Source organism: Cotesia typhae, unplaced genomic scaffold (genome assembly GCF_013202065.1).
Source record: "Cotesia typhae breed Kobodo isofemale line unplaced genomic scaffold, CoteBio_Ctyphae contig_4, whole genome shotgun sequence".
NCBI classification, from domain to species: domain Eukaryota; kingdom Metazoa; phylum Arthropoda; class Insecta; order Hymenoptera; family Braconidae; genus Cotesia; species Cotesia typhae.
In genome coordinates, this window is record NW_027423748.1 from 2,872,826 (window position 1) to 2,891,402 (window position 18,577).

Sequence of the window (18,577 nt, forward strand, 5' to 3'; positions counted from 1 at the left end):
GTGTCTTCACTTGCGAAGATACCGGCTTGCAGTTCAGCAGCCGTGTCTCTAGCAGTGCGGATGCAAAAGGCTGTCATTTTGGGATCCCTGCGTCTACTTAGGAAAATGAATTTGGCCTGCTGCACTCACTAACCGCCTTGTTGAGCGGAGTGGTGCAGCAGTAATGGATGGCGCTCAGGCTGGGCCCTCGGAGAGTCGGACTCCGGGGAAAACCCCCCTGAGCAATTAATAACAAATAATAATAATAATAATAATAATAATAATAATAATAAGCGGTGCTTGCTACGTGGCCTCCAAGCGGCGCATCGCGGGAAACGCAGACCATAACATCAGGTCTGTAGGCGAACGACGTAGCCCTTGCAGTCGGCCAACTACCCACTGCATTGTAATTCTGAGTTACATCAAACCGTAACCGGGTCCTTTTCGGATGAGGACCATTTATCAGGTGGGAGGCGCACGCTGGACCCGATGAATGATGACGACCCTGGCGCTTTAAGGACTTACTTTAAGTGGACGGAGGAACTACGAGTCGATCTCTTGGTATGCTACCAACGTAGCGAGCCGCGGGAGAGCGGTTATATGGCCCGGATGCACACTCTTTGGAGTGATATGCATCCGAAGTTAGCGCATTTTACACCTAAACACTTGCGTTACTATGCCGCTCATCTTCGGCGTCATAGAAGATCGCTCGTGCCGGATAGAAGCCAGTTTAATAGACTCTTTTTTCCGGTGCAATTACACCAAGAGCGACGCCGTTCCTCCTTGGACAACAACAATTCTTTGTAGGACGGCAAGTAAGTATATCTAAAAAGATAACTTACTCCCAACAACAGCTTGACGCGGTAAATGAAGATCTTCGTGCAAACATCCTGGTGAATTCCATCCTGCTCACTGTGAGCCAGGTTGTGTATGGTGCAGCAGTTTCGGCTTTTCCGAGAGAGAGATATTGTCTCTCGATCGAGGCAACGTTGAGACGGCGCATCTCACAACTTGGTTCCAAAATTGACAGATCCCGGAAACAGGTCTCCCGCATTCAGTGTGTGATTGAGTTTGAAACAACTCAAAGAGCATACACGCCCTGAATTCGGCGCATTGCTGCTGAACTTCGGTAGTGTCATCACACACTGAATAAGCGTACTCTTCTTGTCATTAAGGAAGAGTCTCTCAATAAATTGAGGGCTCTAGTGACTGCCAAAAAGTCACTAGAGAAAAGGCTGAAGCGGTTGGTCGACAACTCGTTGTTTCAATCCAGCCCTTCACGGTTTCTGACACCAAAGACCGATGTTATAGTGCTGATGAAGATCATCTATAGACGGTCCTTAACATCGTAGCAGAGTACACACGAGATGTCGGAATGTCTTTTAGGTTGGACAAGAGTGCGGTCATACATCTGGCGAGGGGTAAGTGCTCAGATACGGGTGATGATGTTGAGTTAGTAGATGGGAGCGTCTTAAGACAATTAGACGCCGGGGAGTTGTATAGATATCTAGGAATGGAAGAGCACCGCATGCATGCGGTCTCTGAAGTCCGAGCAACTCTCCAGAGCGAGTATGTTAGGAGACTCCGGAAAATTTGGGCCTCCGAACTTTCCGGGAAATACAAAGTCTCAGCTACTAATATGCTCGCTGTCCCAGTCTTACTCTACTCTTTCGGTGTCCTGAAATTGGCCCGGAAGGATTTACGAGATCTTGACATCAAAACCCGTAAGATCATCAATTCGTATTGATGATCAATACATTGATCATCAGTACCAGGCCACAATATCAATATCGTACCCAGCTGAATAACAGTCAGTTACATGAACAGTGTAGTATTGTCCCAATAACAGTACGTTTAGCTACGGGAAGTGTTTACATGTTGTAACAGTTTTACCTGCTCAGGTTAGCCCCTAATCAATTTTATAAATAACTAAACAAAACTAACAACAATAAAAACTATCAGGGCGCCACCAAGATTATTAATCACGGTTCCTGGAACCGGTCCAGAGCTGAGAAAACTTATCTTAGGGTAGAGAGAGTGGAGGAAGGTGCTGTTGAATAATAAAATCTTAACTAACAATATATCGATATTTATTAACAATAAAAATTTAACAAACTTTACAAATTTAAGCGCTCACTCACACACTTATAATCTAACGAAGCGGAGAACAACTGCGAAATAAACGATATTTACAAACGAACCTTCCAATGACGATACGATGACTAGACGGGCTTTTTCGAACAAACGGTCTCCCACACCTGTCTTAAAACTAATTGGGCTTTTTCGAACAAACGGTCTCCCACACCTGTCTTAGAACTAATTGGGCTTTTTCGAACAAACGGTCTCCCACACCTGTCTTAGAACTAAACTTAAAATTTAACGTCCACCGGACGACCAAAACTAACTAACTTTACACACTTTACAACTTAAAACTAAGTCCACAGGACTGCCGAACTTAACACTATTAACACTCTCTATCACGCATAACCCGTTCAATTCTTCACACACATAACCCACACTTCACTTAATTGATTTTACAATTTTAATAGAATGAATGAATTAAAGTTAATTACAATATTCAATCATTCAATCATTGGTAAATTTTTTTTTAACGACAATTTTCAATTTACAATCAATCTCTAAATAGCTTTGAACTAATCTCTATAGAACCAAAGGCTTAATGCCTTGAATTAACTTAATCACAACATAAACCTTTACCATCACTTCAAAATTATTAACATAAGTTTAATTAACTAATTCTGATTAAACTTTTACTATGACAATTTTTGACTCAATTAACTAATTCCTAGGACTTAATGTCCATGCCGATAATTATCAAATTAGAGTAAAATTAATTTAATTAATTCACGGACTTAATCCCAAAATTATTAAATTCACACTTGACGGAATAATTTTATAATATAATATTCTCAATAATTTTCCACTCTATATTATCCTCGATAATTAATTCTCAATATAGAATTCTTAATAATTAATTCTTGATATAAAACATTATCACTAGCGTTCTACTCGTCTTATAACTTATAAAAATTTGACACGAGTCGAAATAGTCAAATTTATTTGCTAGAACATTCGCTAGTCAAGTCTTGCTTGACCTTGGGTATTGGAATTTATGCGACACAAAACTGACGCTTGACGAAAATTTCACGAACAAAAAAAATTTTATCTATTTTTCTCAATGACAAAAGTTAATCAATTTTACTCAGTTAATTATTGAAAAATTAATTTAATGAATTTTCTTAGATGTTAGTAATTGATTGAAAACTTTTAGATATTAAAACTTCCCCCGCAAGGTCGATCGAGCGATCCCCGGGTATAAACCCCCATGAAAATCACTCAATCCAAAAACTAGCAAATGTTCTACGATTTATTTATTGAATTAAATTTTCGTCGATTAACGATCCAATTGATAAATAATTAGGAGAAGTAACTGGGCATTGGATAAACCGCGGTCCACTTCCTTCCCACAGAGCAATAATTGACACCTTGACGAACAAAACGATGATCTAACTCACTCGTTGAGGATGAAGTCCTAGTTGTAGTTGGCTTCCTTCGTCTCGTCACTACTCTCGGGAACGGTCCTTTTTGATTTCCGTGGCACTCAGTCTGGCGGTCACACTACTTCTCCCTGTTCCGCTGCACGGCTCACCTATTTTAACCCAAACTCACCCCCTCCTATTATTCTCCCTTTAGGCCCGAAGATCGAGACGCGCCAGTGCTATGTCGAATAATTATCGATATTCGGTGACTTGTCGATTAAGGGTAATTTTACCCTGTTACAATGTAACTAACTACTAGAAAGCTTTGGTAACAAAATTTTTTTTCAGTGTAATTAAAAAAAAAAAAAAAACAATATTGTCATTAAGTTTTTTTGATAAGTTCTCCAAAAAAATATTAATGGACGACTCATCATCTGAGTGATCTATCGACGAAGATGAAATTATAAAAAATTTTGACGAAGAAGCGAAGAAAATAGTATACACTGTATCATACCCTAAAAAATTGTCTGATCGGTATCTGCTTGTCTATAATAATTATAAAAAATGGCAAGAACAAAACGAAAATTCTTTGTCCACGTCGGAGGAAAACAATTCGGTTGTTTACTTTGAAGGTTTAAAAGCTAAACTAAAACCATCAAGACTATAGTCTATTTGGAGCATGTTGAAAAAAACGTTGAGTGTAAATGAAAATATTAATATTAATAATTTTTTAAACTTTAAGTGTTTAGCCTAACGCATTTACAGAGACCATGATCTCTACATGCATACGATTATATTTGTATTGGTAATTTATATGACACGAGAGCTTCGGGTCACATCGCTAAATTCCGTAGCCGTTCGTACGACATTATGGCTGATGCACATGTGCACGGTCGTACGTGGGAGAGAAGACGGCTGGCACGAGGCAATGCGTTTGCGGGAGCAACAGTTGTGCTTGGACGTCGGTACTTGTACGACATTCTGTGAATATTCACGTGATCTGTTTATAAAAACTAAAATCATAATTCTTACATCGTATCTCCACGCATTCTATTTCCTTAAATATCAATATTAACTTCAGTTTAATTAATCAATTATCTTAATGATCTATAATAGTGATTTTATCTTCAATAAATAGTGTCAATAAGAATCTCGGGTAATTTTGTAACGACGCCATCGCGGCAATCTATTACGTCGTATTTTGTTTAATTGTAACGGCATCGCGGCCATTGTTCTTAACTTACTAGAATTGACATGCAATAATTAACTTAACTTAATATAATTCAATATTGATAATTTTTTACATTCATTAACTATTACTATTAGTCCCTGTACTAGTCTTTATCAAATATAACTAATCTCTATATTAGTGTTCATTTATTACAACTACTCCTGTACTAACATTTCATTACAACTTTACTAGTCACTGTACTAGTATTTATTACAACGACAACTAGTCACTGTACTATCATAATTTAAATATACAACTAATCCTTGTATTAGTTAATCAACCATCTAACTTGTTCCTATACCAGCTAATTAATTAGGCGACTCAGCTCACCCCTATTGAGTCTCTTCTTGAGACGCAATTTCTCATAGCATACATACACAATTACACACACATACACACTAACTGTGTACATTTTCGATGAGTTTTTCCTTCAGCACTTGCTGGAGGTTTTCATCTCTTTGAGGCAATAAATTCTTCTCATAATTTATCCTCAAAACATCGAGTGTAATCATTTAATAAAAATTTACCTAACCTCTTGATATCATTAAAATTAAAATTTAAGAAATACGGAAATTGCGCTCATTAAGTACTTTCCGACAAAACATAAAGAGTTTAATAAAAACAAATGTTAAAGGTTATAAACCAAAAAAAGCTTTCGCTCCTCGGTGAGACCAAATAAAAAAATTTGTGAAAGATGCTCCAAACCATTCATTTTTAGCCATGAAGGTAAAAGTTTTTTATTTTCTTACTTTTTAAAAAATTAACTCCAAAGCCATTGTTAACCTTTTTTTTTTTCAATATTTATAGGTCATTTCGATATTTGGAATCTGTGGTTGCCTGAGATGGGACGAAATAACAAATCTAAAAGTAGAAGAAGTAGAAGACAAATAATAAGTATTTAGTGTCAATAAATCACAACAAAAATGACTACGCTGGTCAATTTATAATTGGAAGTCTGTTCTACGACATCGTAAAAGAATATATATTATTAAGACCACGCGAACAATTCAGTGACAGGTTCTTCATCAAATATTCAAAGGGTACATGTAGTCGACAACCAATGGGAAGACACACAATCGGAGCTGTACCAGAAAAAATGGCCTCTTTTCTAAACTTGCCTAATTCAAAGAGATTTACAGGACGCTGCTTTCGCAAAACGTCTGCCACCCTACTGTCTGATCCTGGTGCAAATATACAAACGATCAAACAGTTAGGGAGATAGCGTTCTGACTTAATAGCACAAGGATACATTGAAAATTCTTTGCAAAACATAGAGATGATTTATCGTGATTTCAAAAATCCAATGAAAATATTGAAGAAAAATTTCAAACTACTAATCAAAAAAGCTCTAATTTTGTGGATATTCAACCTCAACCATTCACCAGCAGGCAAACGACCATTGATTCTGAGAATACGAATTCTGAATTTAATTCGAATTGGGAAGATTTCGAAGATGATTTTACAATTAATGACATCAATCAAGCTCCCATTAGTAAGTAAAGATCAATACAATCATAACAATCATAACAGTAATAAATAAAGATTTCCGTCTCCATAGCGTATATTTCATATTTCATAGTTAAATCATAATTTACTTTATATTAGTTGAAAATGAACCGAGTGGTTTTACAACAGCGAGAAAAAATCCAATTTTAGTACTAGTTAATAATCAAAATGATTCAGACATCAGAAAAAAACAATTATTTTTGAATAAACCAGGAGTTATAACTTCCGGGAGTTTATAAACTCACCTTTTCGAATAAATCAACTGTGCAGCCATCTCCAAGTAAAAAATAAAAAATCAGACACCCATTGAATACTCAAAACCTTGATAGTGTAAATACAACGCTAAATGATCATGTAAAATTTGAAAACTGTATTTTCAATAACTGCATATTTTATGTTACTAAGTGCAATTGTAACAAAGAAAATAATGCTTAAGACAGAGCAAAGAAAGATTATATAAGTACTAGTCTACTTTTAAATGATTGATAATACAGTATTACTAATTGTAACATTAAATTTAGTAATGATTTATGACACGTATTTCAAATCAAATAATAAATTTTATCCTTTAGCTTTTAATTTAAAGAAAAACTTAATAAAACATACATAGAAAATCTATTTATATTAATAACACAATAATACTACTAAGCTAATATAATATGACTATTGAATGATACTAAAATTATACAAAGTGTTCTTTATTATTTTTATACAAGATAATGAATTTTGTTTTGTAACTGTTAACTTAAAACAATAGCTAGCCTTTCATTTTTATTATGAGATTATTTTCTCGTAAATGTTTTCAATGCCCGCCCCGACCAGCAAGAACCTCGGCTTCGCCTCGGATTTGCGAAAGTCGGGCGCCCCCCACCTTGCCCCGGCGAACGATTCTTTCGATGGAGAATCAAGAAAAATAGTATACGACCCACGGCCAGATAGTTAGATGCCCTGGCGTATGTGATATAATGGCCTCGACTATTATATCACATGCGCCAGGAAATCTAACTTTCTGGCCCAGGGTCATAAGATACTATTTTTGACACAACTTCGACATTTCTTTCCGGATAGTTTCAGATGAGATACAATAATCATTATAGCTCAAAAAACCGCATTAATTGCTACCAAGAACATGAAAATCGGTTGATTGGTTCGCGAGATATCGTCGACAAAATCTTTGGAAACAAGTGTTTTTTTAACATAACTCCGACATTTTTTGGAATAACTTTCAAACGGCTCTAGCGATAAATTTCAAAAACTAATCAGCTTTTAACATAAAAAAAAACACGCCGATCGCCGCCAAGATGCTCAAAATTGGTCAATTCGTACGAGAAATATCATGAACAAAAGAAAACCAAAAAAATTGTCTTTTCGAAGTTACTCTGAAATTCATAATTTGATCAATTCAAGCTCAAAGATTTGTTATCAGACTGAAAAAACTGCCTCGAATGCTGCTAACGGCGTGAAAATTGGTTGATTCATTCAAACGTTATTGTGATTTGAAAAGTCAAAAAATAATGTTCTATGAAAATTCTATCAGTCGCTATTTCTTTGGACTCGGAGAGCTCAAAATAACACATAAATTGTATTTTTGAGCTTGAAGAGTTCAAAAACGTCATCAGTGCAATTTTAAGCGCCTACACGGAAAGAAAACTGTATGAAGAATTACGATGAAAACATCGTAATTTTTAGTATAGAATATTGTAGTGCCGGACCCAGTGTGGCCAGAACGTGCTCTTTTCTTACCCCCACTTTGTAGGACACTCTCATCTGACTACATTGAAAGCGGTACAAAGTGGGGGTAAAAAAATCGCACGATCTGGCCACACTGGCCGGACCTAAACTCAAACATCGTAATTTTTACGATGCAGCATCGTAAATTTCTATCACTCAAATTAAAAACAAGCTTAGGTCACCGAAAAAAATAATTCTGCATCACCGAGGAATCGAACCCAGAGTCCTCTCCGCCACAAGTCCAAGGTTTATCCCCTAACGCTATCGGAGAGAATATCTAAACTTACTGTTCAGTCACATAATAAGACCCTCCATACAGTAGTTGGCCATCAGCTTTCGGTCGTGACGCCGCATACTACTGAACTCTGTCTTTCTTTTATTAAAACATATAGTATGCGTTCTTATTCACTTGCTCTTACAAAAAAAAAAATTTTACTAAATAACATCGTAATTTTCAATAATTCAAATTGTATTCTGTAGACGGCAACATCGTAAAAATCAAGATACTAAAAGTATCGTCCTGGATTACGATATTACTATTGTAATTTTTCATATAGTTTTTTTTCCGTGTAGTTCTGGATTTAGCGGGAAGTTGCAGACATGGCGTTCAGGGCTAACCGTTTTACTAATTTTTTTGGATTTATTAACTTATTTCATACAAAATGCAACCTAAATTTTGTAATTGACGTTTAAATTTTCATTTTAGATGAGATCGTTGACAGGGACATTTTTCCAACTCAACGGGTGATAACGTTGTACAACCCATATAATGACGTCACTAATGTTTAAATATAGATTTTTAAAAATAATTATCAAAATATTTTTTTTTATTTTATATTTTAATACTTTTCACTCAACTTTAGACAAACGATAAATCACAAAACATACAACTTCTCGATTATGACAATTCGAATGTACAAGAATCGTCATTTACGGATAATATAACAATTGAACTCTATTGTTGAATAACTAAACACGAGTTATTAACATTTATTTTAAAATGCTATTTGGATAGTTTTTGAAAGTTTAATCAAATCTAAGTCCATTCAAGAATTTTAATTCCTTGAGTTTATGCAATAATAATGAGTAAAAATGCACATTTGACAATTAAAAATATGATGTGATAATTACACCAATAGTTATGGCCTTAACATATAAAAGAAATTTTATTTTCATTAATATGATGAGACATAACTTTCCGTTTCTTTATTTCCATTTTTTTGTGTTTGGCGCCATTTTTGTGAGACTTCCACTGCAATTCTCCAATCAATATTTTTTGACAAATCTATGGAATAACATAAAACATATTTTACTAAAGCTGTGCAATATTCTTACGCAAAAATACAAAAAAAAATCTCTTTTTACCTCACACCAATGACTTTCTTCGTTACTACTATCAGAAAACTTTTCATCTAGGCTACTTCCATTAAGAGGCTTTTGAGTATGGACATCGCCTCTTAACTTGGCATTTATAATTTCAATAGCAGATTCTAGGACTTTAGAATTCCATTCCTCAATATTGGTGCAATCCAAATCATATACGGGAGGTACCTTGATGTGAAACAAATGGAATCCGTTACATTTATAAAAAATATAAACTACTTACTGATAAATAAAATATGCATTTCTTTGTGAACAATATTTTTACTTACTTGTCGATCAATCCGTTTTATAAAACGATTCATTATCCATTTTTGCTGTCGTCGAGCGTATCTTCTCGTTACCAATTTAAGATCCGATATTCCTTGCCGAAGAAGAGCTATTCCCTGTAACGTCATACAATGTAACTTTCTCTCAAATCAATACAAATCATTATATCTAGGCATACAATATTTTATAAATTAAACCAAAAACAAAGTTTGTCCTCTAAGTTTTTTTCTAAGATCTAATCAGCTTTTAGTCGTAAAAAATGACATCGAGTCCTGTAAGCTACATCAAAATTAGTTGATTCATTGAAGGGAAATTACAGTTCATTATTTTTACAATTGTATTTCTTTAGAATAACATTCGGATTTTTTAAATGACCGTCCGATTATTAAGCTTAAAAGTATTCTACAAATATTATTTTGGAACTTATAGAGCTCAATTACTTACAATCATGTATATTTGTGAACGTTATGGTCAAAAGTACAATGATCTACAGGTTCAACCGTTCTCTAGATTTTTTACCATCCATTTTAACATTCAAAGAACATAAATCGGTGGTACATTAATTTAACTAGGTATTTACCATAGAATTGAACTTTCCGCTACTTTCCCGGAGACATAAAATTTTAAAAGTATGAAAACACTCGCAAAAGAAAATTTTATCTTGGAAAAATTATTTGTTTCAAGTTTCAAGTTCACTAGCTGCTAATAAAAACACCTTGACATATTTCGCATAATTTTTTAAGAAGTGCGTAAATAAACATTGTTTAATCTTCAAAAAACTTGATAACCTAAACTTTGAACAAAATTATCGTTTTCGCTTTAAAATAAATTTCAACTCTAAAATAGAATCAGTATGAACTTATGTACGCTGAAAGAAATTTGCTTTTAAAATTACGGTTAAATTCACGGTCATCGTGGGACGAATGGCATGACCTAATCATTTGTCAGTAAATGAGAAAACTTTTAACTTTTTTTCAATCAATTTTACCCTAGTTTACCGTACATTGTATCAGGTTTTTGGTAAGTTTTATGGAGTCTACCATGAAGTAAATAAATTAGTTCGTTACTGTAATTTCAAAAATGGTAGTAAGAAAAAGGGCCGCATTTTGTCTCACGATTACAGTGAATTGAACGATAATTTTCAACGAAAATTTCTTTCCATAAATAAACTTTGAAATGTTGTTTGAAGATGTTCGTTCTGACGGTTAAATATTGATTAAAATTAATAAATTTATCAATGTTTTCAAAAATACCTGTTCACTTCTTTTCTCCGTGTCTGGCAAAATCAAATAGTTGTGGAACTCCTTGAAACCAATTGATTGGAATATACCTTTGGTATAATCAGGTAATCTGGAATGTAAATATTGACAATAACATTAGAAAAATTAATCCAGATCTTAAAATGTACGACTTAATATCTTTCTGATGAAAATGCGTATCAAAATAATCTTGAAAGGATCTTAATATAGTCTTGAAAAAATGTTAAAATAGTCTTAAAAAATCTTAAAAGTCTTAAAAAAATCATCAAAAAATTTTCAGAGTATTTTAAGACGATATCACCGTAATAGCTCCGAAAAATTATTATAGAGCATCTCAAAATAGTCTTAAAAGGATCTTAAAATAGTCCCGAAAAAATCTTAAAATAGTCTTAAAAAAATTTTCAATAGTTTAGGATTTTTTAGATTTTTGGTCAGTGGGAATCCTCCATATCCAGGACTTTGATTACCCAATTGAAGATTTGATTTAGCACTTACAGGACAATGTGTGTCAGGTTTAGCTCTAGGCGGAGTACGTAGTGTGGTGTGCAACTGGGGAGGTGTAAGATTCTCTTGAAGTAAGAGCAATGTGCGGATTAAAGTTTTTCGTAAGATTCCTCTTGTAGTCCCCAAATGTGTGCGAGGTATAATAGTGTCGATTTTACTAGGCTGTTGAAGAGCTCCTTGCTATGCCATGTCTCAGCCTTGAGTCGAGAAAGAATTGTGTATACTATATCAGCAGCCTGGTTGCCTTTTCTAACTGCATCAGCGAAAGCTAGCTTGCCTTGAAGATTGCTTGAGAGGGGAACTCCAAGATATGTATAGGATTTAACTACTTCAATTGTTCTATTTTTAAATTTAAAATTGTTGTCGCTTTTCTTGAGTCTTTCAGAGGCTCTGCAAGCCATTATTTTGGTCTTATCGATGTTAATTGAGAGTCCATTAAGGTCGCAGTAGTTTTCCAAAATCTTGAGGGTAAGTATGAGCTTCGATGCAGAGTGGGCAACGATAACAATGTCATCAGCAAATAGTAGAATCACGACCTGGGTGAACTCGTCCAGACTCAGTTCTTCTGTTCCTCGAACTCTAAAAAAATCGATGATATCCGCAATACAAAGGATAAACAGTAACGGGCTGAGAACGTTGCCTTGAAGAACTCCTTTTGTCGTTTCTATTGGTTCTGAAAGTGACGTGTCTGACCTAATAAACATTATTGCCTTTTTGTACAAGCTTATCAGGATCCTGATGAGTTTGCTGCTGACTTTCATCTGTTTAGTTTAGTCCAAAGTTTTTCATGTGGAACTTCATCCAAGGCTTTCCTAAAATCGACGAATGATGCAAATGCGGTGATGCCTGGAAAGCGTAATTGCATTTGCAACAAAGTTTGAAGTACAAATACGTTGTCAGAAGTGCCTTTTCCAATACAGAACCCCGCTTTCTCTTCAGGGATCAAGTTCTGGGATGTCGCCTAATGCTTCAGCCTATCATAGAGCATTTGTGCTAAGATCTTAGTTATTGAGTTAATTAAGGCTTTGCCTCTGCAGTTACTGGGATCGCGATTGTTTTCTTTTTTGAATAGCATAAACATAACGACCTTAGCCCAATCATCTGGGATAGTTTCTGTATCAAGGACTTTGTTGCAGAGAGTTAGTATGTAAAGTAGCCAATTTTCGTGGATCTCTTTAAAAAAAAAGTCATTGCTGCTGGAGTCTAGTCCTGGAGCCTTGCCACGTTTACTTTTGTTTATGCTACTGACCAGTTCATTCTTTATGAATTCCTGGTCCAAAGCGTTGTGGTTGCAGTGAGGTAGGTCGAGGATGCACGATGTTCTTGGAGGGAAGGAATTAATAAAGTTATGCCAGATGTCTAGTGGTATATTATTGGCTTTAACAGGTCGTCTTTTGACTAGTTTAATTATTTTCCAGAAATCAGCTCGGCTCGTAGAGTAGCTGAACTGGTCGATGATAGCCTCGTGGCATTGCTTGGCGTTTAATTTAAGCAGCTTAAAGTACTATTTTTTTAACTTCCCGCTACAAAAATCGAAGATTTTCAAAAATCGGGAAGTTATTGTTTTCACCCCTCTTTGCAAAAATCAAGTCTTCATCTTCGTCTTCATCTTCATCAAGTCTTCTCGACGTTTCGAGGTCCTAGGAAGCTTCCCTGACGCGCGCGCGCGCGTGTGTGTGTGTGTGTGTGTGAAAACTATTTATAACTTTCGAACGGCTTGACCGATTTCATCGCGGTTAGTACCATTCGAAAGGGCTTGACCAAACTTAGATTTTGAAAACTATTTGGACCGATTCGGCTTGATGGTTCAACTTCAAAAGCTAATCAGCTCTTAACCTTAAAAAAGCACTTCGATCGCTACCAGTCCGGACAAAATCAGTTAATTCGTTAGAGAGATATCGTGAACGAAAGAAAACCGAAAAAAGTGTTTTTTTTTTCACGAAATAACTCCAAAATTCCTAGCGCAATCAATTCAAAATTTGAGATTTTTTGTAAGGCTTGGAAAACTGCGTCGAATGCTGCTAACCGCGTGAAAATCGGTGTATTCATTCAAAAGTTATTGCGGTTTAAAAATTCAAACAATAGTGTCTTATCAAATCTCTTTCAGACTTTTAAGCTCAAAAGCATAGAAAAGCAATCTCTTCGAGCTTGGAGGGCTCAAAATAACTCATAAATTATACTTTTAGACTCGAAGAGCTCAAAAACGTCATAACAGTGCAATTTTAAGCGCTTAGATATGGAATTAGCGGGAAGTTGCAGGGATGGCCTTTAGGGTCAACCGTTTTCCACATTTTTTTTTCAACCAGATACAGTTCCCAAATTGGCGAGTTTTGACCCATATTTTTACAGTGTTGGAGGATCGTGCTGGTTTCTAGTTTATTGCTTTTGGATTCCAGGTCAAACCATGGTTTGTGTGTTCCGGTTGAATTGTTAATGACATTTTTTTTATCATTTTCGTTGAAGGAGCTGCTTCTGTTATGGTTTCTCTTAGAATACAGGATAGAGTATTGGCCTAGTGAAGGTGACCAGCGGAGGATATCACGATAGGTGTCAGCAGATAAAGGGTCCCATCTTAAGGTTGGCGGGAGAGGTGAGTCTGAAGATGTAGAATTTTCATTAACAAGACTGTTTTTATCTAGAATGACTGATGCTGGATGGTAATCAGAGTTGGTAATAATGTAGTCGATTTTGATTTCTTTAACCAGATTAATACCTAATGTGTTGACCCAGATCAGGTCAACTGAGCTTTTACAAGGGCATTTCTAAATGTAAAGCCTCCTGGATAATCACTAGGTGTGCGCCCGTTGAGGAGGATAAAACCGTTGGTATTCATGAACTCCAGGACGATAGCGCCTTGTTTGCTGGTTGTTTTGTCACAGACCAATCTAGTTGGCTGAAGGCAGGTATTAATTCTAGCAATAAATTCACCCTCCATGATAACCGCGTCGAAGTGTTGCGTTAGAATATCGTTTAATATTAGTTGTAGGTTTTACAGTATTATAAGTAGATTTTTTGGTCGAGTTTGAAATAGAATGACCCGATGATTAGTGTGAGGCCATTGGTGGCGCATTTGAAGATGACCCAGTCCTTAGTTTGGTTCAGAACTGTTGTGTGCTGGCTTTGAGTGAGTAAGAGTAGGCCACCGCTACCCCGCCCACGTGTATTGCTCTTTAAAGTTAGGGAGACGATTTTAGTCCAGCTACTGAATCTATTGCTTAGTGTTACATTGTCTGAAGTCATCCAGGTTTCTGAGATGCAGAAAATATCACTTGGAGGGTTAGTGAAGTCGTATAGCTTAGCTATACCTCTGACGTTCTAGAAGGTTAGTACTGTGTTACGGGTGTTGTAATTCGGAGTGTTGCAAAAGTTAAATGATTTATTGAAACTGCTGACTAGTCTCTGACGGAGATATCGTCATTGCAGTATTATCGGAGTTGGATGGAGGTTTAGGATCATTTGTAGTATTGACTTGGATGACCGATTGTGAAATTGGGTCAAATTTATAACTTTCACCATTGACATATATACGCAGGTGCCCTATCATGACCGTCTTGCCTTCGCTTCTTAATTTTTTGGCTTCCAGGCGAAGTTTGTTGGTAGTGGATTCCTTGGAAGGTGTAAGATCATGATCACTATACACCGCAACTTTGAGGCTTTTCTTTCTGGACATGATGGTGCTCTTAATGTTGTTGTCTCTTAGTACGGCTGTAATAGATCTCGGTCTATTTTTATTGTAAATCCAGTTGGCCGAGATAAGTGCGCACTCTATTTGAAAGTGCTCCAGAATGAAGTCAGAGAGTGTATCAGTTGCGTTTTGTGAGTCTGAAAGTAAACCTATAACGATGATATTGTTCTTTCTGTTGATTTTACCTATGAAATTTATACTTCCTTTAAAAACTCTAGCTTCCAAGGCAGCCAAATTGCCCTGAGAGATATTAAAATCAGATTCCTTTGACTGGGTGCTTAGTTCGAGTGCGCTAACCCGGTCGGTAAGATCCTTGACTTGACGTTTAAAAGCTATGTTTTCTTCTTGCAGTTTTTTAGCTTGTGCGTTTAATAGTTTAGTATGTTCTTTGCGTGCAGAACTGATTTCATTCAGTAGTACTTTTTTCCTTTTTTCTTGCTCGTCTTTGTCTTCCGCTTTCAATTTTTGTAGAGTTTTTAAGACCTCCTTGAGTGTCGGAGACATTGTTTGCATTTGTGTTGACCAGGGTACGTCCGATGAGGTTTGTTCGATTGACAGTGGTGAGGAATAGGATTGACTGATTTTAGTTGACGGAGAGTTGTCAATTGGCGAAGTGTGTGTGGTTTGGTCCACTTCGGACGATTTAATGGTATTTACTTGAAACTAGTCTGTGATTTGGCTAGTCGTGCTGGCGGGAGATTCTAGCAGCGCTATGTTTGAAGGACGTTCTCTTTTGCGTTTGTTGGAGGTCAGAAATCTTTTTGCTGAGCTCGTCTCCTGTAGAGGTAGATGTTGGTTTTGTGTTGATTGCAGTGGAGTCAGATGCAAATGCCCCGTTTGGGTGGTAAGAACAGATGACAGATCATTCGGAGTGACAGGTGGTTTGTTGAACGTAGGTGTGCTGTTATCTGCGGTGAGACGAAGTAAGGTCTTAGTTGTCTCTGTTCCATTGGTGTTGGTAGGATCTGCTGTTATTTCTTTATTTCCATAAAACCTAACCTCCAGAAATGTGAACAGATTTCTCCAGCCTAAAACGCGATTGTATTTGGCGTCATTCAAAAACTTATTATTTTAGAATGGATGCGAAATTTTTTTACACTGAGCAATATCACTATCAATAATTATAAATGTTGTGCACTGGTTAAAAGTTGAACTGTAAACGGAGTAGTAAAAAAACACGTTTGTATTCGATTGCTGCCCTCTAGCAACTCCCTAAAAATTAATTTTCATAACAAATTCGAGAACCAAATTTCTAAAATTTGCTCTCTAAATTTTTTTTGGCGTCTTAAAATAGTCTTGGTTTATATCATGTTTAAGGTCTCAAACAAACGACAATTTTAAGACGATTTTTTTTACTCTCGCTTGCCCTTAGATATCTCTTATGTTCTTACGGTTTTTAGGTCACTGTTTTAAAAACCTGGTGGCGCCCGTTAACATCTCAATTCTTTATTTAATTTATTTAGCTTTTTCTATTAATTAATTGTTAATGGCATTAGTTGGACGTGGAAACACCTTGTTACAAATTTGCGTGCGGAAATTGAGTTACCGTAGTCAAACAACTGTTCAATTTATGTATTACTCACGCTGTAATCTTAACATGAGTAATCAGCTATTTACCGAACTCTCAAACCTGAGCTAAGGTAATACTTATTCCGCATAAGTAATTGAAAAATTTCTATAAACTTACGCATTTATTTTTAGTCGTTCTTGATTATATCGTTCATGAAAACCCAAAAGCTCACTTACTAATCCAGCTTCTAGCATAGAATCAACTCTTCGATCTAGTCTTATGTCCAATATTTTCTGAAAATAAAAAAGTGATTTTATTTAGAAAAGTTTCAATTGAAGTTTTCAAAAATAAACAGTACAGTAAAACTCCTATAAATTTGAGCTTTTGAAATTTAACTTCAAAAGAGAAGGAAAGCTATAGTGGTTCTAATGTAATAGGCTTGAAATTCTAAGAATTTGAAATTGAGAAAAAATGCAATAATACAAACAATATAAAAACAGTACAAGATAGCTCAGAATAAAAGCTTCTTTTAAAATACGAATGAGATGAAATTTGAAAATATTGATTTCTAATGAATTTCTATGTAATCTTTTCTTGACTTGAAATGGATCGATATCCTAAACGACAATATTTTTAAAAGCCAAATCATGTAAAATTTAAATATTTTGTTGTGCCTTGGCAGAAAAGTTCAATTTTCTTCGAAATCACTTACACAAATTTTAATGTCGAAACGACAACGTTAAAAATTTTTGTACAATTACAATCATTTTATAAAATAAATAATTAGTAAAATTACAAATCAGTGCATAGCAATACGAAATAAAGTACAATTCATGTAATTTTCCAACACCTGGCAGGAAATCTACAAAGATGTATTGTAATTTTATTATCTTCATGTATGAACCTAACACGCATTGTAATATTACAGAAACGTTCGTCAATTTTTAAGAAAAAGCTTTTTAATTTTGCAAACATTATTTGTGATCTGATTCGGCATGATTGTATAAACAATCACAAGAAAAATATTGTAATTTATATTATAATCATCTCATAAAAAATTTAAAAAGCTTTTTTTTATTTTTAAAATTTTTGTTGTAAGATTACACAATACAATACAATGTTACCAAATAATTTTAATTATATTACACGAATTTTAATTCTACTTTTGAATTTTTTCTCGCATATTCTATACACTCACATGAAGAAGTTCCTCTCCCTAATCCTTTCTCAAACTTTTCCCACCAAAATATCCTGTTATGTGAATGTTGGAACGCTTCACGTCATAATTATCCGTAACTTCTATTCTTTCCCGCTTCACAGCATTATTTTCGAATTCGATTTCCACATTTTTTCAAATTCGAAAATAATGCTGTGAAGCGGGAAAGAATAGGAGTTACGGATAATTATGACGTGAAGCGTTCCAACATTCACGTAACAGGATATTTTGGTGGGAAACGTTTGAGAAAGAATTAGGGAGAGGAACTTCTTAATGTGAGTGTATAGAATATGCGAGAGAAAATTCAAATTAAGAACTTCAAAAAACTCTACTTCACTATTTTCCAATTTTAAAAGAAATACTTTCCAGATTTACAAAAATGATACTGATGTATTGTAACAGGGTAAAATTACCCTTAATCGATAAGTCGCCGGATATCGATAATTATTCGACATAGCACTGGCGCGTCTCGATCTTCGGGCCTAAAAAAAGAATAGGAGGGGGTAGTTTTGGGTTATTATAGATACTATAGAGAGAGTGCCACGAGAAATAGAGATGCCACGAGATACTATAGAGAGAGTGCCACTACAGAGAGAGTGCCACGAGAAATCAAGAAGGACCGATCCCCGGAGTAGTGACGAGACGAAGGAAGTCAACTACAACTAGGACTTCATCCTCAACGAGTGAGTTATATCGTCGTTTTATCGTCAAATTATCAAGAATTACTCTGTGGGAAAGAAGTGGACCGCGGTTTACCTACACTGTTAAAAATTTCTATTGTAATTTTACAAAAAATGTATTGGAAG

The 18,577-nt window shown here is 35.4% G+C and overlaps 1 protein-coding gene and 1 long non-coding RNA gene across 5 annotated transcripts in view; both read right to left on the reverse strand.

Moving 5' to 3' along the window:
• Positions 1-2,157: 2,157 nt before the first annotated feature.
• Positions 2,158-2,388, reverse strand: LOC141527763 (uncharacterized). Its single transcript, XR_012479244.1, has 2 exons — positions 2,285-2,388; positions 2,158-2,237 (listed from the first exon to the last, which is right to left on the reverse strand). It is a non-coding gene; the product is annotated as an uncharacterized LOC141527763 (long non-coding RNA).
• Positions 2,389-8,767: 6,379 nt separating this feature from the next.
• The window catches only part of LOC141527759 (tRNA dimethylallyltransferase), a 112,636-nt gene continuing 102,826 nt past the window's right edge, over positions 8,768-18,577 (reverse strand). For all 4 annotated transcript variants that reach the window (XM_074243406.1, XM_074243403.1, XM_074243405.1 and 1 more), the window contains 5 exons: positions 16,733-16,848; positions 10,851-10,947; positions 9,600-9,713; positions 9,313-9,498; positions 8,768-9,232 (listed from right to left, as the gene is read on the reverse strand). In XM_074243406.1, coding sequence (XP_074099507.1) covers positions 9,095-9,232; positions 9,313-9,498; positions 9,600-9,713; positions 10,851-10,947; positions 16,733-16,848 — 651 coding nt within the window. In that variant the 3' untranslated portion in view covers positions 8,768-9,094. The remainder of the gene's footprint in view (positions 9,233-9,312; positions 9,499-9,599; positions 9,714-10,850; positions 10,948-16,732; positions 16,849-18,577) is intronic.